This window comes from Falco rusticolus, chromosome 8, assembly GCF_015220075.1.
Source record: "Falco rusticolus isolate bFalRus1 chromosome 8, bFalRus1.pri, whole genome shotgun sequence".
NCBI classification, from domain to species: Eukaryota; Metazoa; Chordata; class Aves; order Falconiformes; family Falconidae; genus Falco; species Falco rusticolus.
In genome coordinates, this window is record NC_051194.1 from 21,954,074 (window position 1) to 21,977,710 (window position 23,637).

Below are 23,637 nucleotides of genomic sequence, written 5' to 3' on the forward strand. Positions count from 1 at the left end.
TTAAACAATTTGTCTGGATTTATACACTGCTTCAATGTAATTTTACAAACTGGCCTTATATTTTGTTTGTTGTTGTTGCTGTTTTTCATATGGTACTACTGCTAAATGATACATTAAACTACCAAAATTTACTAACATGTTCAAAATGTTTGCAATACCTTTTGCTTAACAAAATACAGTGAAAGAATTTGCTTTCTTTCAAGCACCATCTATCTATGAGTGTGCAAGTTTCTAAACAGATAGGAAATTCAGTAAAAAACATACGTCCATCATTAACTAAATCACTTTTGGTGAAACTAAAATGCTGTTTTTTCAACAGTTTTAGGTGATGGATAACCAGATTGTGAGTGGATGAAGCAATTATAGAAGGAAAAATTTTGCTCAAGTCCTACTCAAAATGCTGACGCATTTTAAAGGAAGGACAACGTACAGAAATACTTGCTGGTCAGGCAGTAGTGAAGCCAAGCAAAGAGGGAAAATTATATCAAAAAACAAAACCAGAAATTCCCTTCTGAAGGGGGTAATCTGAAAATTAACACCCACTTGGAAATATGAAGAAAGGGCAACGAAAGCAAAAGCAGTACGAGAAACTTGTCACATAATTTACACTGATGATTTTTTTGTTCTAGACATCACGAACAAGAGTAATTCCATGGAGGAGTCTGAATGTCTGTACTAGTTACACCAAAAATGTAAAATATTTTACAGTGCATTTCTTACTGCAGAATGTTCTTCCATGCATTACAATTATTTAACCAGGAAAAGATATTTTTATTCACTGATCATATAATCATAATTAAGTAGCTATTTTTAAATCAGCAAATACACATGCAGGACTAGATAAATGTAAGGTAGAGTTACAGACAAATTTGCTAGAAAAGTAGAAATATATGAGTATGAAGCCTTCAAATACAGATGTTTTCATTAGTACAACTAACTAATGGCTAACTACAACTTTTGTTTTTTTAATTCATAACTCTGAAACATACTGTCAGGAAGATCTGACTTTTTAATTTACTAACCAAAATTTTTAACTAAAACTACTCAGACTCAATTAACAGTTATGAAAAAGTCTTCATTAAAACCTGGGTAGCATTTAGTGAATATACTCTTTAATTATTACCACTGAGTATACACGCAGTACACTGCTTCAGTCTAGTAGACACTAAATAGAATTTTACTTCAAGGAAATAAGTTATGCAAGATATCTATAGATATATTTCATATAGATATGTATATATGACCATCAACATGCCTGGGATAAATGAACAGAACCACAAAACAGAAACAAAGGTAGAATCAATGAATACATGTCAAGGGACATCTCCTCTATTCTATTACAGTTCCAAAGACTTCAAACCTATTAACAATCTGATTTACATTGCAAAATATGTTTCTAAGTAGCTGCTTTGTCTTAACAGGACTGAAATTAGAATTTTGTTCTACCACTCGTTAGATAACTTAATCACTACATCTTAACTTCAGAATACTCTCCATGCAATCCTTTCTTATTTCATTCACCATAACCTGTAAAATCTTTAATTCACTATTTATAAGCTACTAAAACAAAGTGCTTTGAAATCAGTACATTAGTATAGTGTCTTTTTTTATTACTCCTGCCCCAGATGCTAGACAGGTAATTTATATTAAAACATCTTCCATCATCTATTTTTTGTTCAAAGTCAAAGCAATAGCACAGATGTTTCCGTGAGCATCCTATCAGCTGGTTACATATTTGTACAAATTAATGATACATAAATGTCAATGCATTCACAGCACTTCATAATCTTAAATTTTTTTCTTTGACTATATATCACAGTGGAATGACTTTGAAGTCATCACGACCATGGCTTTTCATTCAAAATTTACTGTTACACATTCTTTGCAGGAGAAACTGTGAGCAGCCTATACTCTGCTGATAAAAACGTGTGTGACTAAACTAATCATGGAATAGGAAGGCTGGTAAGATACTATCTCAAATGTACCTAGAATACAGTTAAGTTCCCAACAGTAAAAAAACCTAAAGGTTAGACCCTGACCTTCACTTCAGTCTTTGGCAGAAATCCCATTTTCTTCTCCATTACAAGGACTTTAAAAGATAGAGTGAAGTTGTTTAGCACACAAATCACTTGTAGTAAGGGACAAAACAAAATACCATTCTGTGGCTCAAAATTTTTACATGAACTGTCAAAACCAATCTGAAATTATTTAAAGATGAAGTGAGATTATTATTTTCAAGTTTTGAAAGGAAAAAATAAATACTGATAGGCAACTTAAACCAAGAACACCTTTTACAAATTGTATTTACTATCCTGTGACAATTCTTTGAGCAACATTTTTCTTTAACTTTATGTAAAATGGGTCATTAATGAAGACATCTCTCAGTGCTGACAAAACCCAACTTTCAACACTCTTTGTTGCTAGACCTCATAAACTTTACAACTAAGAACCTCAAAACTGTTGAGTGTTCCCACAAGCAATAGTAATATGGACAATTTCACTTGACGCTCAAACTTTGACCTGAATGAACCCAAGTGATGCTAGTGTGCTGGAATGATTTACATGTACAGAATGCTGATAAAAAGGGAACCAGATGGAGCACCTTATTTAGCAAAGCTCACACATAAGTACATGGTCATTACTAAGGACACAACCAGTGAAAATTAACAGGTTTCCTGTCACAACTTCAGCAGCAATTTATCTATTAATACATTTATGTATGTAGATACAAGTAAAATAAATTAATTGTAAAAGCCACAAACAACATTCACTCTTATACAGTCACTAACGTACACATAGACAAAGGTTTTTGCAGCTGTCTTCCACCTAACTGATATACTTATCACAAATAACCAGTTTTAAACATATTCTGACATTTCAATATAGGTATTTGCAATACATATTAAAATAATTCTTTGCCATATGAAATAATATATTCTATTTAACCACCAATCACCTTTTTTCCCCAGGAATATGCAAAAAGCATTCACTGCTCTTGTTCTTTCTGCAAAAGATTTAAGATGATTGTATTTGTTACTTTATATAAAAGTGTATCAAAAAACGAGTTAAAGGGCTATAAGATTTTCGTTGTCTGTCAGTTTCATTTTACCTGGAGACTTTTTATTTGATCTCGACTGCATCAAATAGGACTGGCGTGGCAGCAGAGGTGAAGATGGCAGTGACATTGAGACTCCTTTAGCCAAGTTCATTCTATAAGTGTCCTCAGAGACTGGCTGATTGCCAATGGGAAAATCTGCATTGTGGCCAGATGTTGCTATAACCTGCGCAGCATTCTCTGGACAGGAGTCGCCTGCTAAAAATACAGTGTTGTTATCCATTTTGCGATATACCAAAATGAAATGCAAGTATTTAACGCAGAAAAACATATTTGCCAGCAACAATTCAGCATGACTCATCTTACCATGCACCCCCCACAGCAGAATCCAGATAACCACTAGAATAAATACACAAGTAAACAAGATTTTAGTTTACTGTAATAGAGACAGCAAGGGGGAAGTAAAACCCCATTTTCAACAAAATACTTTTCAGATTTCATTCTTGGAGGTAAAATCAAGTTCCCTATGCAGATAGAAGCATTTTTACAGCTCAAAACATATTTTAGGATCACTGTGATATCCTGAAAGTCAAGAACATCTGAAAATATTGTTTACTGAACTAGTTAAAGGAGGAATTTCGTTGGGTTACCACTTCCACTCAAGTGAAAGGTAGATCACTAAAAGGTAAAGGTACACTAAGAGATGGCTGGTATAAGTTTTGTTTCTTCTGTTTTAAAACCAAGAGGTCCAGTGATTTACACTTGTTATGAACAAGCTATTGGTTCACAGCATACTAAGTGGGACAACAAAAGCAGGACATACACTCAAAACAGAGAAATTTCTTGCTGTTGCAGGAAATGCTATTTCAGCTAAATCAAGAATATATTTTCGAAACAACAGAATAACACATTGCTCACAATAATGATTCAAAGACAGCAGAAATACATGCTGAAAGTGCTAGCTTTTCCTAGACAGATGACAAACAGAGCTGAAAAACAAAGGTTAACAACTAACTACAGCTTTTTTTTTAATATTCAGATTACAGCACTGCTCAATAATTTACATGAACTACTGCTGAAATTCAATTGGTATGACCAAAGATAAAAAACAGCAAAGCAAAACTGATGCAAAGAGGAAAGAGAATGCCAGAACATTTTATTAGACAAGCCCATGTGCAACAAGCAGCATGATTTGAAGTACTGGCACCCAAAGCACAACTAGAAGAAAAGGTAAACAAAGGAGAAGTAATATCTTTTCAAATGTGAATCCCTCATACCAGGTTTATTTTCTTATAGTCAAGACTTTAGATAAACATGGCTCTACAAGATCTGCATTTCTTATTCATTCTGTTGTCATTCAATTGTTGCCTTTAATTTTAACAGCTCTTCTCCACTACAGGCAGCATTAACTTCCACACTTGTCAGAAGGAAAAAACCAAACCAAACCTAATGTTCTGAGAAAAGTAAAAACATTTTTGTCAATTTCACTATCACTCTCTTTTTTTAGAAGTATGCATGGAAGATAAGAAAACCAAACATGCCTGAGGATTAAAGTCTAACTCCCTATTTCCAAAGCTGCACGTATTTAAGATAATTTGGGGTTTTTTCTTAGCCATACTTTTTTTCCTCACAAGAACCAGACAAGGACTATGTATAAATGGCCTTGAAGAACGCTATGCTAGATTCAAACTTTTCTTAACATTTCAGAACTGTAAAACTCACTCTCTTATTTTCCTCTGACACCAACTAAACTATCAACTTCCAAAAGTTCTCTTCCGTTCAAACAAAACTCATAGTAACATGTAATAATTTTAAGAAAAAAACCCTCTAGCTTCATCAAGTCAAGATGAAAGTTTAAAAACTCAGTAACCGTAACTTTATATTCTTTTGTGAAGTCCACTGCAACTATTATAGAAGTGTAACTATTGGTTTAAAATCCTGGGACCCAGAAAAGCAGATTCTACATTTTAGCAAGCTTGCTGCAACACACTGTTCTTAATAAAAAAAGTACCGCCTAAGTATATATTTAAAATAAAAAGACTAAATATTTTAGACACTATGATCACATACATGAAAACTTTTTGATATCTAAATTACTGAGTTCCCATATACTTTCAGTGAAAATCAAAAAGGCTAAGGATTTTCTTTCTCTCTTCTTCTAGAAATTAAACTTTTGCAACAGCTGGTTTTTAAATACAGATTTAATCTTAGGTATGTCATGATTTATTATTCAGTAGAGCACATGTTAGTTTGGTTCATAAATTGCTGAAGAACGCACAGAGAAACTTCTTGCTATATTCCATTTTTTCCTTTGAACATAAGCAAAAAGCAAGGAAGTAGCATGGTAATGCAGCTAACTGCAATTAGAAAATACTACCACTCTTGTTAAGAGGTTTTTTTACTAGATTCGTTGCCAAGGTTGTAATTTGGAATTTGTGTAAATACTCCAGCTGGAATGCTAGTGAGGGGGGTGCAAGAGACAAGAGAATAACAAACAAAAATTACCTCCTCCCCTTTCAGGGTTAGTAACTCCACCTACAAGTCCCTTATTTCTGTTTTCCCTTTTACTATGAGACAAGCCATCAGTGTTTAATTCACTGTCTTCCTAATAGACTCCTAATTTTTGAACTAATTTTAATTTATCTATCTCTATTGTAAACAAAACATTACACCATGGAAGAGAGCTAGATGGGGCTAAATACACTGCTAGCATAACTCTAATAAATGAATTCAGATTATTTGATCACGACAGTAACTTGAAAGATATGTTACATTCTCTCGCCCCCAGCCCTTTAGCAATTTTTATTATACCAGTATTCTTATTATTATTGTATTTTCCTGACAACACTGCAGACACTTTGGGGAGAGGTACAAAGATCAGGCTCTCTGATTATGAGAGCAGTATGACTTAAAAAACAAAAATCCAAAACATGTATCACAGAAATTCTCCTTTTCACTTATTTTCCTAATTTTACAATAAGCTTTTGCTTACTGTCATCACATACCCACACAATAGCTCTTTAGAGCAAGAAATCACACCTTGAAAAAGCCTAACGACACTGGCTTCAACCTATAAGAACATCATATTCTCAGTGATGTCAGAACATATTTAAACAGTAATGTAATCTACTGAAGCAGTAAAAAAAAAGCATGTTATAAATTGAAAATGGTTAGGATACTATGGAATAGCAGACAGCTATGAGACACAAATCATTCCAAGAAAGCAGAAACTGCAGTTGCTCCTCCCAGACCTTTCTAAAGAACTGTTAACTAAATGCAATCCTAGCTATACAGGCCAATCCCACATTTGTGACCTCAAAAAACATAAAAAACAGGAATAAAAGGGAACAAACAGAACCCACATACCACAACCCTCCACACAGTGTCGCGGTCACAGACACCAACCAGATCTTCTACCAGGAGAACAACTCCCCATAAAGCCCCACGATCAGAGAACTCCTCTAACTGTAATAAACAGTAAATGGAAACCCATGGCATTTGAATGCTAAAGCTTTACATGGACTCCAGGGACTGTTCACAGAAGTAATCCCTTGATGGCAACAGCTACTTGCAGCTGAGGAGGTCCCCAAACCCATCAACAGAGGCTAGCAACAGGGTGAGCAGGACCACTGCTTGCTTTGTTTTCTCTCTTCTCTACGCACCTCCTCTGGGTTCATCTTGCCACTGCCTCTCTTCCTAACAGAGGTGAACATACTCTCACCTACCAAAAAGGGAGCAAGAAGTGAAGAAAGGGCGTGCAGGGACACAAAGAGTTAAGCCTGTAGGAGGGCAGAACATTTGGAAACGCACCCTGCCTCTAGCCGGTGCCAGGATGAGGCTCACCTCACCTTTCCTCATCACAGAACAGAGTCACAGCAGGAGGAACCACTGCTTCATGCCAAGTGAGGACTGCACGATACCAAGTTCCTACAGAGACAATCCAGTTCAACCGAGTACAAAAGCACTTGCGTCAGACACACACAATTGTATGAACAGGCTCCTGGGTCTGTATCACAATTACAGGACAAAATCAGAGGCAGATGACCTCTACCTCTTGGTCCTCGGGCTCTCCAAGTGGACTGACAAAATTCATTATTTTTGCACTATGGCATCGAGGGAAGTTCTATATCCACACAATTAATGTTATTTATGTTGTTATATATTATGTTATACATATAATATATATAACACATATATATAATGTTATTTATGGTTGGCTACAGTTAAATTATACATGTGATAATGCAAGATGGCAAGCTTCGATGCTTATACCATCCTTTCCCAAGTCTCTGAATCTATCCTCTATACTTACCCTAATCCTGCATTTTCTTTTTTATATAAATTTGACTGATGACCAAATCTACACATTTCACCCAACTTACCACAAAATTCCTGTAAGATACTTGGATCTACATATACGACCAGACAGACTCGGCATTAACAAGCTTGTGGGATCTACAAGGTGATACATTATGCCTTCCACACAACAACCTGCTATCAGGGAAACAATACTAGAAAAATGCATGAGCAATAGCTGTCAAACTACTATTTGTTACAATGCCTGAACATAACCAGATGCCACACTGATGCACACAGAAAACTGTATTTGTCATTTACTTAAAGGTTAGTAATTTCAAGTATTTTAGCTACCACAAAAATACTTTAAATTTACATGACATTTCTTTGTCTCTAACCCAATGTAAACCTGACAAATATCAGTTCTGGAATAGGAAGAAAATGATCTCTCACAAGTTTTTTAATAATGTTGAACTAAAACGTAAGAAAGGTTCGGTGAAACCCCACTTTCTTATTTTTAAAACCTCCGAGTTGTACATTTCCCACTGCCAAGTAGCCTCTGGACAAAAGTTTCATAAGCATCAATCAACACCAGAGTTCTTATTCAATGGTCAAAGTAACCACGGAAACAGCTTAATAGCTTTAAAAACCACACACACAAAGCTTTGAGAATGGAAATCAAATCCCAGTTTAGTTGCACCTACGGATGCAACTGAAAGGCATAATCTGATTAACAAACTATTTTTTTTTTTCTTAAGATACAAAAAGATACAAGGATGACTGACTAAAGTAATGATTTTGTAGAGCCTAATATCCAAGAGTACTTGAACTTTAAGATTAAACTAATCTTTCTATTGAATAAAGAGGATAACTAAAATGAAAACCTTTACAGTGTATGTGTCAGTATTAAACATAATAAAACACATCTAGTTCTTCATTCAATGTAAGTTCCTTAGAAACCAGAAGGACTCTTAACTACTTTACCAAAATATGCATAAAGTGGTGTTTGGTGCAGATGTTGGATTACAGACTGTTTTAACATGAAGGAACAGGACCGCAACCTTCAAAACAGGACAAAACAGTACAAGATAAAACAATGGAAATGCAGACTCCTTAAGACTGAATATTGATAGCGACTGCAGAACCACGTTCCGCAGACTTATCTCAGAATGTATTTCTGACATAGCTGACTTTTTCTCCCTTAGCCTCCCTACTAAACAGAAGATTCTCAACCCGCTTTAAAAATGTATCAAATATAAAACTGTGTTATAGCAGAAATACTAAGTTCTGTAGTTTTGCTTAAGATGTTTTTAAAAAAATGAAGAATTATAATGAAGTGTTAAGATGCAGGATCCTATTGCCGGAAAAGGCCCCTTGCAAGCACCCCAGGTGAAGCACCCCCACACCACCTCCCCAACAAACAAGAACTTGACTGTAACCATCCAGCCTCAACCAGATTACTCGGGCACCAACTGGAAAGCAAAGCAGCAGTAAATGAACTTTGCCACGTACCAGTTGCAAACTTTGCACTTCTGTAACACATTCAGGGAGGAGACCAGAAGGTGGCAAAATCCTGGCTGGCACTGCTGACTATGGGTAGAAAGACAGGCTGTTAACAGCACTGGTCTAGGGTGACATGTCTACCACAGCCACTGCTGGCTTATGACAACAGTCCTCAGAGATCAACACAAGTGAAGGCAAGAAAGAAATCCGTATTCTCTACAGAAGAGCACGCAGACAGCATTAAACCTGGTGGCTGGCTCAGCCTTCAGCCTGCACACAGACTGCCCTGACGTTTCTACTGGAGCAGAAGAACCGCTGGACTTATCAGCCACTGGTGTATTGCTGTTGTTACAAATGGCGAGCATGGCAGAGCAGTGGGAGAGGTCGCTCAGGGAGGCTGCAGAGCCTTCATCTCTGGAGACTCTCCAAAACTGCCTGGACCCAGACCTGGGTAACCGCAGCACTGCAGCTACGGGATGACTCCCACATGCACAGCCACCACCAAAAGCCTTGCGAAGCTCTTTGGAGAACTTAACCAGGAAAAGCTGAAAAGGTGAGCTGAAGAGGCATAACTCCTTTGCTATTTCAGAGCAAGCATAAAATAATGTCGAGACAGAATTAATCACGCTGACATGGGGATCACGTAAAAGATTGTAATGACACAATTACTGCTGGATTATTTTGTTATCTGCATTGCATGAGGCTTCTGTTCGCTTCACGCCAAGTACCCCATGATACTGCTGTGGAAACAGCTGCTGAGTTTTGAAGAACAGTACAAGTAGCAAACTGTAACAATCCACACACACGCAGCACTGTGAAAAGAAAGACTGTCTCTGCAAACAGGAATATCCAACATTCTGACGTGCTTACACATCATTACTGACAGTCTTATTAAACTTTATTCTGCTTCGTAGGATCTGTGTCATCCTAACAAAACTTAAGAAACAGAGGACAGAAGGAGCCACGTGACTGACTCTCTCTAGTTAGGACAAGGTAACCATTCACTACTACCAACACTGACCAGGAGTTGAAACAAAAATTAATGGTAAGCAGTTGATCAGCTAGACCTCTGAGATAAGAAAACAGGCTTCTGTCATGTAAAATACATGCATTAGGGAAGATAAGCATTTAATCATTTTGCCCTTGAGACTCTGGAGAGACCAGAAAAAGGGAGTAAATAGCCTGTAACAGGAAGAAAAACCATCACAGTCTGAGTAACTGAAGCAGTGAAGTGCACCAACTGAGGAACAAACCAAGTAAAGATTAGAGTAAAGGTCCAAATGGACAATCTTTACCAACCATGCTCATAGTTGACATTATTTGCTCACTTTCTGGCTTTTATTTCTGAACTCTGGATTACTTTTTTTCAGTACACAAAATACTAATGTTCTCTTGTTGTTACTTTAAAAAACCCAAACAATCTTTAAAGAAACAGTGATAAATAGCAGTTATTAGGACCACTGTAGTAATGTCAACTAATTTTTATTTATGTATTTCAAGGGCAGGATTCTTTTTTATTATTATTTATTTATATGTACATGGGATATATCACTGGAATTACCTTCTGGGAAAAGACATTCACCACATTAAATACTCACAGCAAAAAAAGGAGTTTAAACTCTTAAACTGTCAACAGTCACAGAAAGTGGGCAAAGCAACACAGAATAATCAAAAACAGCTCCGTATTTGAAGCATGAAACAATGCTTCTTCTGTTGCAAGATATTTTTAGAGTAACAACAAAAAGTCAGACTGAAGCTTGAAAGCATTCCAGTACAAGTTCAATGTTCCAGCTAGTGGATGTGTACTTCAAGCACCACAAAGTCCCTTTGCACTTAAAATTCAAAGCCTAACATTAGAGAGAGTTTGGACAAACAGCCAATTGAATTTGCGTATTTAGTTTTAAAATGCAAACTTAGTGATTTCAAGGCTCTCAGTTTGCCAGAAGGCCATCTGAAGCTCTTGATGCCCTCAGCCTAGTTACAAATGTGTTAGTCAAAAATATTTAATGAGACATAACGCAAGAAAGGTGTGGTTAAAATACGCATTAAACTGAACAAGTTCACCTGGGAGCTGAACCTTTAATGCTACACGGAAATAACTCCAGAAACACTCAATTTGAAAATAATGATTGAGTAGTGGGTCTTAATAAAAGACAAGACCTTCTTGCCTAGCAACTTCACTTTTATTTTGAAGTAGCAATCTAGTTGCCATTAACAACAAAAAAATTTTGTCAGTGAATTTTAGCACATTTATGTTTATGATTCAAAGTGCTGTGCTTGTGCTGTGCATCAGGGTTGCTACAGTGACCTACACTAATAGGAAAGGAAGACACAAAAGTAAGAATGGTAGAAATCATATGAGCAATTACAGCTCATGTCTTTGAAAGCCATTTAACTTTTCAAAGAGAACACTAAGATGTCGATTTCTTAATTCTATGAGATCATATGTAAAAAAAGCAAGAGATTTCAAATTCACAGATTTCATTGTGAATTGATTAAGTTGATTAAGAGCAAGGCATGCAAACAAGACAAGAGAGTATGCCAATTTATAACAGAACATAATGCAGAAATAAAAGCATCCATTCTAACCTAGCATTCAAAAACTTTATACTCTCATACTTAGGTCAAATACACTTATATAAAGATACTGGAATACAAGAAGGAAAAACAAAGGAAACTAAGCCTCAAAAGAGTATTGTAAAAACAGAGTCTGATCTACAGGAGAACGAAACAAGAGCCAAGAAAGATTTACTAATATGGAACTCTTTCGTAGCCCAAATTAAAAAAAAAAAATAAATCTGAAGGCAATCACTGAAAAGTACAATACATACGAATACATAAGCACTTCAATACCTTTTATTTCATCATCCAGAAATCAAAACCACTGATCTCATTTCTCCAGATTTTCAACCTTTAAAGCACTACAGTATTTTATTCTAAACATTATCTTTTTGCTGACATGACATTTTGACCCTTCTTATTTGAGCACCACATGAATGTCTAACAAGCATTTGAGCTGGAAAACCTTGAAGTCTCAACTAGTTACCACATTAATTTCTACTGGAATCAACAAAGTTTTCATGCGTACCCTGTACTACATTTGATGTTAAACTTCTGATGGGATTTAGTGCAGGAAGAACACTGCAAACTAAGCACAATACTTCCATTATTCATGTTCCTTCAGGCCTGCTTTTGGGTCAACAGAACGACAATGCTCATGCTACTAAAAAGCCATCTGAAATAATTGAGCATGTTCTGTAGAAATTTAATATACGGGATTTTCTTTTCAAGTTGAAATACGTTACAAGCATTTTATATTGAGTGGTCTTTTGCTTATTAAGTAACAAAAAAATGCAGATTCCCAGAATACAAGCAAGTTGCTGGTTTTAGGACAGTTGAAGAAAACAAACATAATTGTATACTGAAAAGCAGCTGGCAACATATAAAACCAACAGGAAATACTAATACAAATCTCTCTCTGAAGCTATTTTTAAGCATTTAAGAACAAGTACCTAAGTAGAACTGCTACTAGAACAATCATAACTAAAATGTGTTTTTTGTTTATATTCTGAAGCTTATTATTATCACCTCATCATGGACACAGACAAGACTTGCAGGTAACTCTGTGTAACTTCAGTTTGAACAACAGTCTTCTGGCTCCAATTTCTTGAATTGTGACACTAAGACATGAAGCATCTGTGTTATACTAAAATAAGAAAGGTCAGCTCCTTCCAAGAGAGGCCAGAGGCAAAGAATTTCCTGGTGGCTACAGAGGTGAATTCAAGAGCCTCAAGGAAAGAAACTGGAAAACATACAATAAACTATGAAAACAACACAGAAGAGAGAGCAGCAAGAAATTTCCAAGGTAGCTAGAAAGAAACACAGGGTAGAAATAAAGACAAAGAGATGAGATTGTATTAAATCTAGAAAATAAAGTCAATTAATAAAACAGAGGTAAAAGGCAAAGAATAAGAAAAGGTGTGCCCTACGAAGAAGTCAAAAGGACTATTAAGAGGTACACCAACAGACTAGGTCTACAAAGAGACTAGGTCTGCCACTTCTTATTACAAAAGCACCTAAGGAATCTCTAAAGGACTTGGAAACCTTCAAAGTTTAAAGAGAGAATACTTATTTGATGATGATAATCTGACAAAAAGGAGAAAATTCCAAATTTTTACTTTGAGACTGAATGAAAACCTTGAGAAACAAAGATAATCTGAGAGAGTAATTACTGTGCATTTCCAGCTTGGTGTACCTGAGACAGTATAAATCCACAGATTACTTTCTGGGTCACAAAAATTATTGTTCCTGTTTGCCCTCTTCCAGTTCAGTTCCAAACATTCACAAAACAGATTTGTTACTTTAATGTGAGAGGTGTAGACTGGAGTTTTTTCCCCCTTGACCTTGAGTTCTGTCCTTTACCATGTATGTACATCACTAATGGAAGGATGGGGGACAAGACAAAAGCAACTTACAGATACTTATTCCCATACAACAGAAGTAACTATGCCTGAAGAGGTGTAAAGACAGCTTGCTTCATACTGCAGAAAACCTGAAAAGAAGCTGGATGCAGAAGTTGGATGCCTGGGTCAAAAAATTGGTTTGTTTGAAATTCTGTTCCTTTGGCAAACCATTTGCCAAATACAGTATCAACTCCCTTGTCTTCAAATCTACATTTAGAAGTAAGTTTATGAAGTTTTATTTTGAAAACTTGTCCTGTGCATAAATAACATGCTGTCAACACTGCTCTCTTCATCTTTGTTCACGTCTGCACATACTGATATAAATCATGTACATAATTATGTGCATGTTTAAACACACAAATCTTGCTTCATTTAGATTTTACCTAACTCGACAGTAGCCACTTACCTAACCAATACCTCCCAGCCACACCTAAATATACAATTGTTTTATTAAAATGAGTTTAAGAAAATTATTATTGCAGCAGCTGCAGGATCTGAGCCCAACTATCTAACACTAGCACACTGCTACTGGAGTAGCTGAAGGTGCTGGTTTTCCATCCAAAAGTGAGATTTCCACATGCCAGTCTTCCACCTGATTAGGGCAGAAGGTGTTTATGTAAAGACCCTCTACCAGTCTTTAGCATAACGCTTCAGTCTCTCTCCCACAAGCATCAACACTAATTCTTGCAACTCTTTTTTGAAAGATAACCCTGAATTTAAAAAGCTATGAAATTGTAATTAACATACTCAGCAACTAGATTTCAAAAGTGTTATGCACATCTTCAGCTCTTACACCTTTATGTCAGGGCAAATGAGAAAATTCTAACATTAAAATCCATGCAAGCTATTTAAAAAAAAAAAAAAAAAGGTCCTAATTTCTTTTGTTCTTTAACCTCTTTTACAGGCTTTTTAACACTACACTTGTGCTTTCTATCCGGGGGGGGGGGGGAGAATGCCATTCCTGCTTGCACTGGTTCCACCAGGCTAACAGATGTAAAACCAATAAGCTACAGCTAGCGCACAAACAGGAAGGTCTATTCAGTAAAACAGGATTCATCGCACTCAGATCTGTATTACGCAGACTTCCAGGCATTCCTTTTATGCACAAGGAAACCCATGGGACAACAGGGGTTACTTCAGTTTAAGAATAAGCTATTGCTGTTTAGCCTAAACCTCTTCCAAGCTGCCTTCCGTTTGAGTGACACAATCACAAGTGGCCAAGACAGAGCTTTCTGGAGCTGCTGCTCTTCAGCTGCAACTCAACATCTCTGCATCTCTCCCCTGTCTACTGGGATGCAAAGTATGATAAATTTACTCACACACCTTAACAGAAGTTTGCAAGCACATTCATACAGTCAATTCTGAAATGGCTGGGACATTTTAAGATTTTATTACCTTCTCTAGATGTTCAGCACTATTTCTAAACCGGGTATATATTGGAAAAAAGGTCACAGAAGTCTTCCTAATTGGGCTCAGCTTGGCACTATTGAGCTGTACTTTCCCATCTACTTCCTACTACATTCTGAAGCTCTCAAAATCCTGACAACTTTTTCAAAACTTTATCAGCAAAAAAATCAAATCTATGTGTCCACAAAGCTGCGAGAAGCATCTAAATTTACTATTGCATTACTTTCTTAAATGGTAGCTGGAAAGATGGATGTTTCCATGTTAACTGTCTCTCAAGTCAGCTTCCATTGTTAGCACACATTTTCACTCTCTTCATAGTTCTTTAGAGAGTAGTAAATTTTAGGAGCTGTTGTTGTTATTAAGCACCTGAAGGGCCATGAAATGGAACAACTCTACAATTTAAAAAATTTCCATTTCTCATTGTTCGGAATTTAAGGACCAGGGAGGGGAGCAAGCAAAAAACAAGCTCTACAAAGACTGGTGGGTTTTGCCTTGCCTCACGTCTTCTCTAAAAGCTGAGAAATGTCTTACAGCTGAAAGAATTGGAAGGTCCTTTGGAACAGAAGAAAAACTATTAAACTGCACTAAAACTAAACTAAACAACTTTGCAGGAAGTCCTGGATGTAACAAAGCACGGAATGCACACATTTCTTTTCAAACTTTCCACAACATTTTCAAATACAAAGTAAGCCAAAATCTCTGGAATCCACTGTATAAATTAATCACTTCATTTTAAAAACCATTATGTGCACTCCTCCTTACTCTAGCTTTTACCAACCAGCATTATTCACAGATTTTTTTCCCAGTACTTGGTTTTCATAACATTCAATTCACACATGAAACTCTAGAGCTTTGCTTAAAAAACAAAACAAAAAACAAACCAAAAATGAAACCAAAAAAACTCCCACACTCCAACATTCCCCTTGGTGTTCAGAAATACAGCAGCACTGTAATTGTAAAAACAAATGGAGAAAACCCTTTCTTTTGCATACATCAATCCAGACAGACATGATGAGTTCCTAAAATAAAAAAAATGTGTGTTTTCTGACCTAAAGGAAAAAGGCTTTTCAAGCTCCAGATTTTAATCAAAGCCTGGTCAAAGTTCCGTTCAAAACAGCCTGATTTTCCTTTTGAGCTTAAACCAATTTCCATCTAGTATTTTAAAGAAAAATGTACCAATGAAGGCCTCACCACAGGAATCTTTAGCCCACTATGTTTAAACAACTCCAGCTGGTAACTTAAAGTCAGCAGTACACACAAAATCAACAGGATGCCTTTTGTCTTGCTCTGCAATCACTTCTATGCATCTTTGATCTAGTGTCAATGTTTTTTCTTTTCAGGATAGCTCTCATCATTCAGTCACTTAGAAAGAAATCGTGGTACAGTGTGAACTTCAGAAGACCACAAGAATTTCCTGAAGAACACATTACCTGCCAGATGAACACAGAACTGCTTTTTGAAACGGAACACTTAAAATACCCTCCCCCCATAGGACTCAGTATAGTTTTAAAAGCTGCAATGCAATATATGTATAACTTGCTCATCAAAGAAAATATGACTGCATTGTTTTAAAGGTTCTGACAAATGTGAACATGGTAGTCTGTATTACATTCTGTACTTATTACATTAAAGGAATATTTGGATTTACTTTTTTTTTTTTATTCCGAGAGTAATAAATTTGTGTCGCCAAAATGCAGAAATTCACTCTTACAGATAATTTCGGATCTAACTAATCAGAAAATCAGATGTATCAGTCTACATTAAAAGTTTGAAGCAAAAAATTTAACTGTGATGAAAAGGTGTCACTCAGGTCCATTAGCTTTCTAGTCACTGCAGCATGGCCTTCACAAAGCAGGCAGGTTTAACACTCCACCACCACCACCTGTCCTTCTATAATTATTACTCCTTACCAACAGGCATTGCAGGTCCTTCTCTGCCCTTGAAAATGGCAGAGATCTTAGTTACCCCTTCTCCTGAAAGGCAACACAGATAAGTAGTGGCCTACTAAATATGTGGTTAATAGTAAAGCAAGCTTTTTTTTTTTTCTTTTAAATAAAATTTTTTGATGATTAATTTCACCTTCAGAAATCTCTGTAGTTAAAGCAAAGGCTAGAACATGATAGAGGTTTGATAACCAACTTAAAAACACTTCACTAGATTTATTTGTCAATACTTTTTTTCTAAATACATGAACAATAAAAATTCTATTGCCCATAACAAATAATTCCCCCCCCCCCCCCCATAATCTAATTGTGTAAGTACTTTTAAAAGTATTTCTGTAGTTCCAGGTTCTGAACCTCTAGCCCTGGGCCACGCTGAAGCTGGCAGGACAATACACACAGACAGCTCTTGGTATTTCTATGGTAAGAACCAAGAGCAAGCTGCTCTCTTCTGTCCTTCCCAGCAGCGATTCAGGAACAAGTGCACTGGATACACCTTCCACAAGGCTTCACCAGACCTGCAACTCATGGCCTGCACGTAAGCAGTCCGGCCACACCAGGGGAGGAACTATGGCCCACAGACCTCCCTGCCATCAGCACCAGGAGTCATGCGATGCCTGTAAGATGGGGCATCACTGCTGCAACAGAACAAATTTAATTGCTGGATTTATAATGCACAACTCAACTACATTATAAAATATTTTATTAATATTCATACCTGAGTCTTTCTTGTTCCCTTTTCCACCCTCTCGGCTCTTTTTTAAAACTGCCTTTAACATTTTAAATGTTCCTCCTAAAGGATAACAGAAAGAAACAAAAACAAATGCAGCATTAATAATGTCCATTCACACAAATCTGAACAAAATAAAGATAGGATCAATAGAAATAAAAGTGAGGTAATCAGAAGAAACTTTTTGGTAGTTACATTTATTTTTTTACAACACAGCTTGGTTAAACAAAGTCCTGATGCACAAGGAATGTTTTAATACTTGAACTAAGCAATTAAGAGTTCACTGTCTTACACAGAAAAATAATACAGCATTCTCCACATTCCACATATAATTAAGGTTATAAGGCTAAGCCCCTGTAAAGTACTGTAATACACTTTGGCGAAAATAAAACAGAATAAACGTCTAACTTGGGACCAGGGTTTATCAGCATAGCTGGGGGAGCAGGTGACATGCTAGAAACCAGCTGTCAGCTGGAGACTCCAAACTGCAGGAGCATCAAACACATGGGTGACAACAGCACATGGTACCACCATGCAGCCAGTCTTTACCCATATGCAACACTCTGCTGACCAACACAAAGAAAGCTAAACAAATTCCCTAAATCACTGCACTGCAATGTACATGGCTATGAGCCCACATACCCATGCCTGTGAGCACACGCACTTCTGCCTTCCTCACCTCCAGTTTAACAATCAACTTCAAGTTGCAGATTTCAGAGGATTACTAACCATAAGAAAAGTGTATCTGGGATGTAAACCTGGAAGACACTTGTTTAAGATAACTGTCTTCAGTTACAAAGCAAGGAAAATAGAATGAAAGGAATTATGAAGAGCACTTCTTTCTCAAAAACCTTTCTAGAGCACCTATAAATTCTGATTTCATTTGTTTTCTCTATTGAAAAATTCCAAAGAGATCTCACTTTAGAATACTTGCAACCCAGGATATGCAACAAGAAGGAAAAAGAAGCCTGACTACGCTGTTTTATTTAAGGGATTGCCATAAAACCCACATGAAATCAACAGGAAAAGCAAAATTCTTCCATCCAAAACACATGGGCTCTTCAGACAGTTCACTTTTGTTTTTATGAAATAAAGTAGAAAAAGAAAAATCAGCACAACAGAGTTCTTAAGCTTCCATGAATACCCTGAAGCACACAGAACTAATACTAATTAGAAAACTGGAAGGTTTCCAGAGTCTGTGTTATATTCGCTGCACAAATCCCTGGCTCAGTTCCACACAGGTACAGCTGTGCACACAAACGGCTGTTTTTCATGTGGCAGGGTAACATCTCTCCAGCAAGCTGTACTGTGAGTTACACTCCTTACTATCACACATCGTAGGACAAGCAGATAGTAAACACAGTATCTTCTGTGCTCTGCATCTTGGGCAGAGTATCTGCCAAGAATTGCACGGGGGGTGTGGGGGGTGTGTAAGACACGCTGCTAATACTATGTCTCTGCAAACTGCAAGAGTAAAACAAGTTCTGAAGTATTTTCAGGCGTTTCCCAAAGAATGTAAACTAAGCAGCCCTCTCCAGTTTCTGCATTAAAAAAATATAATTTAAAAAGCCCATAAGAACATCCCCAAAATCAGATCAGCTAACTTAAAAATTAAATAAACTAAAAGGAAGCAAATTATTTATGGAACACAAACCACAAACAAAATTCTGAAAATAAGCATTGCTATACTATATCAAAATACTGAATGCCAACTGGGAAGAATGAAGCAGTTGTGTTTTTTTTAAACATACACTCTATGTGCTTATAGCATCAGTGTCTCAGTATCAATCATATTCTACAGGCAAAGGTTATGACGCCAGCTTTCAACACATCTGACCAGCAATGTAGAAAATGCTGGACTGAAAGAACATGGTTAATGACACTCCCTGAACAATGCTTCATTTTTCTGAAAATAAGAAAATATCTCCTAAAGTTAACCACAAGATCATGACAAGGAAAAACTAAATGCAATGTGGAGGAAACACTCCCTTCCTTGCTTGTCTGGATAAGCTAGCTAGATAATAAGACAATCCGTAACAGCAAAGGATCTTCTGAGATTAACAGCACTGAAAACTAGAAAAATAAGTTTAAAATGGAACAATCTGAACCAAAATTTAACTGCAGCCCCAATTACTTCCTCTGAAATACCATGCACTACATGTTCCCCAACAGCCACTTATCAGGAGGATGAGAAAGGCAGCCAAGTACTGTGTGTATCTCTACTCTCACTCATCATGTGTGTTCCCTAAACATTTCCCCTTTCCCCTCATGCCTTCTAGCTTTGCAAAGAAGGGAGAAGTGCTCCTCCCTTACACAACAGCTTTCACAAAAAGTAATAAGGAAAAAAGACAAGTCATGTCCTCGGGTACACTGATAGAAAAAAGGAAGAATCAATTCCCTGAGAGACTCAAGACATAGTCAGCTGGCAACAGTGCATCTGATGATAGGAGAAACCTAACCCCTTAAGCTGAACAAAGACCAACACTGCCTTTAAAACAAAGAAAGTCATCATTCCACTCTACCTGGTACCAGGGAGGCCTCCAGAGGCACCTACATCCCACTGTTAGCACCAGAATTCAGATCTGGACCAGGTGAAGGGAATGGAGAAGGCGATGCCAGAGATCAGCAGTCTAGGCACTGCAACTTGAGAGACTGAAAAGACTGTTTATTTTTAAGAGCAGGAGACTTGAGGAGACCTAGCTACAGTAGCCCGTTTTATATTTTATGACTGTTACACAAAAGGGAGTGATCTGTCCTACATAGCAACTCTTGATAGACAAAGCAGTATCAGTCTGCTTCGCAGCAGACAAAATTTAAACACCAAGAGAAAACCTCCTAGTAGTGTGGACAACAAGCTACAGGAAAACTGCTTGCCCATAACGGAAGAGTGGAATATTTATCTCCAAAACAGACATCTGCAAGGGCAAAAAAACCACCTCCACACAGCTGGTTATGGCTGGAGTAAAACCTGTTAGGCCAAGGATGAACCATCCAGACAAGCCGACATATTTCATTTGCATGACACAGCATCACTGGATGGGGACAAAAACAAAACAAAAACTTTAAGACAAGCCCTAAACCTCAGAAGTTTCTGCTTCAAGCATGAAAAGAGATTGTAAACTTTAAAGCTTACTTTTCTTCCAACTCTATCAGAAGGTGTTTAATAATGGAAATCTTTCAGATGGATCAGATCCGTAAGCTGGATGGTGTACTAAACCACCTTCTGAAAGCCCTTCCCACACCTGTTTTCTGTGGTGTCATATCTCAGCCAAGAGGAATACACAGGCTCCAAGAAGGTTCAGAGAAAGCTGCAACTAGTTATCAAATAGCAGTTACAAAATCATACATAAAAAGGAAAAAGATACTTCAAAAAGGGCACAAACTGAGGATTTCAGTAGCTTTCCTGTCTTTAACAACTGGCATTTCTTACATAAATTTAATGCATGAGGAAGAATTTTTTTTTTTTTTTTTTTTATTACATACAGTCTGGGTTTTTTGGACTCATGTGAACACTTTCTATTTTTGGAAATCAAATCCTCCTTTGAAAAGTATTAACAAATCAAGAACCTAACAATTCTCTTTGACAGTTTGAAACAGGTATGAAGAGTGACTTTACATTAAAATTTATGTATAAAAGCATTATTTGATTTATTAGAGATATTCCAATGTTACAGACAGCTACCTTTCCTCTATCTCTATAAAATATTGGTCTTTATTAGGTACGGAAAAAGAGGTATTTAAAAATATTACTATTATAAGAGCACAAGATTAAAATTTGCAGATTAAACAAAAGAGGCTTATGCATACAGAAATCATGTCAAAACTGTGAGGACAAGCATTTAAGAGTTAGGAAATTAGAAATTTAAAAAGCTGGACCACGCAATCCAAATTTGTGCTTCTTTTGTGCACAAATTGTGCTTGAAACTTTAATTATGTTAGCACATCGTGTCCACTCATCTGGTGCAAAGGATGCCCCAAAGCAACTGAAGCCTCCTTTGCCTACAGCATGCCAACCGGGGCCCAGGAAGGCTGCATTCTCTTCCTGGCTCTACCACAAGACCATTGTGATGCACAGAGGTAAAAGGCTCCTCAAACACCTTAAATGTATTTTTCCCAAAAGCTGAACGAATCACCTCTGAAGTTTATTAAGTATTCTTCCAGAACAGCTTCCTCCTTGCTCCCATCACGCAGGCTGCAATGGCTGCAAGAACATGCACACCCAGCGTGCGCTGCAGGTACTTGGGCTGTACAGTGTAATTCAAAGTGCTGGAGTGCGTGTTCCTTGCTCAAAGACCAGGCTTCTTGGATGTTTTCTGAATCACGCAACTGTGTAACAAATGGTACTGCTACAAGACAGCTGTGGTACACAGCTCATACCTATCAGCCAAACTCTTACAAGTCTGCGTTATTTCTTGTGGCAAAAATCAAGACTCCAGCTCCATTGTCCTCTTTCCCATGTTCTTATCATCGTTTTAAAAAGGATCTTCTCAATTTTAGCACAAAAACCTTAAAAAAAAAATATCTGAAAACAACTGTTCTGACTGATCCCAAATACTTCTGGCCACTTCACACTGTAAGATACTGGTTCATGTATGAGTTTGGAACTAACACTGACTGTGCTTCATATTCAGGCACTGGTGTTTTGTTCCAGAAACCTGGATATATAAATTTCACCTTAATATTACAATTTGAAGGTCTTACATTCTTTGGAACCCATTTTTAAATGTAATTAGACAGTTCCTTAAAATGAAGATTTTCTCAGCTCATTTTAGTACGTTATATTTGAGGTAATTGTACTCAAGGGATCGTAGCTTTTAATATTACTAGCAGGCATTCACAGGTTCACAGTTAGAGCATTCAGTGAAGGAAAGTGTTCAATCATATAATGATTGGACAGCACACATGTAGAAGAATGGGAAGCCTAATTGGAGCTGCAGAGACATTCTTAATTTGGTATTCCCTAACTTCTGCATGGCTTTGCAACATTAATGCTTCCTCTAAAATTACGCAGTGGTCTATATGGCTGGTATGTTGTATGATAAATTTTACTTACAAGCATTTTTAAATCTCTTAAGTCCTGCAGAACAACAGCCACTAATTAAAATTCAGCTGCACAAGGAAGCAAATTTGCTGAAGTTCACTGAGCGTGTCTCACATAGCTCTGCCCTATAGACACCACTGTATGCAATTTTATTATTTTTTTTCCAAAAGTGACACAGCTTAGTGGTGTGATGCAACCAGAACCAAAAATACAAGAGAGTAATTATGAAAGAGTTTAGCTTCACAGAGCTGATCGTCAGAGGGGAAGCCTACTGCAAGCAAAGACAAGGATACTGTTGCAAGAGAACTGGATCTTTTCTTTAGAAAAGTACAGTAATAATAAAACACAACATTTACAGTATCTTGAACAGGTGCACAGCTAGAAGAAGCCTTTTGTATCAATCAGAGAGAGAAGAAATGTAAGCTTAAAAAAAAAGTGAGTGGAAAAAATACTGGGTGCAAAGAGGAACCCAATGGACAAAGAGGCAATAGGCACAAAAACTGAAACACAAGAGGTTCCCTCTGAACATCAGGAATGCGTTCTTGCTGTGAGGGCGACCAAGCACTAGCACAGCTTGCCCAGGCAGGGTATGGAGTCTCCTTCCTTGGAAGTACTCAAGAGTCATCTGAACACAGTCCTGGGCAACTGGCTGTAGGTGACACTTTTTGAGCAGGGCGGCTGGACAAGGTGACCTCCAGAGGTCCCTTCCAACCTCAACCATTCTATGATTCTGTGATTAATGTCAATGTTCAGCGGGATCAGATTCTGTACTGGCCCCTGGGGTACACCACTAGTTACTGGACTTCAACCAGACTCTGTGCCACTGACCACACAGGCTGTGTGCATTTCACGTCATACCATTTACAGTACACTACTCCCTTTGAGTCTACCTACCCCTTAGCCCAATATACTGCACATACTGCTTTAAGGGATAACCCCCCACGCACATTCAAAACAAGAGAAATGCCTTGAAATGTATCTAACATACTGAGGGAATGTGATGGGAATAGCAGGAAATGCAGCTCTCATAGGTTGGTTCAAGTGTGTTCCCCTTCTCCAGCAAAACCCACATTGGATCAAAATTCTTGCAGAGGCAGTAAATTACCCGCTCAAGGGGCTACCAAGAGGACGCTTGCTGCCTCTGAAAAAAACCTCATGGCATGGACCAGAATAAAAACATTCTGGAAGCCAGCTGCAGTGTA

The 23,637-nt window shown here is 37.3% G+C and overlaps 1 protein-coding gene across 4 annotated transcripts in view; it reads right to left on the reverse strand.

Annotated features, from left to right (window-relative positions):
* Positions 1 to 23,637, reverse strand: part of TANC1 (tetratricopeptide repeat, ankyrin repeat and coiled-coil containing 1) — a 95,470-nt gene that overhangs the window by 53,608 nt on the left and 18,225 nt on the right. For 2 of the 4 annotated variants that reach the window (XM_037398297.1, XM_037398295.1), the window contains exons 2-3: positions 17,383 to 17,457; positions 3,110 to 3,313 (exon numbers count right to left, since the gene is read on the reverse strand). The exons of 1 other annotated variant lie outside the window; for it this stretch is intronic. In XM_037398297.1, the coding sequence (XP_037254194.1) occupies positions 3,110 to 3,313; positions 17,383 to 17,443 (265 nt within the window). In that variant the 5' untranslated portion in view covers positions 17,444 to 17,457. The remainder of the gene's footprint in view (positions 1 to 3,109; positions 3,314 to 17,382; positions 17,458 to 23,637) is intronic. One more of the 4 variants, XM_037398296.1, reaches the window with a different exon arrangement.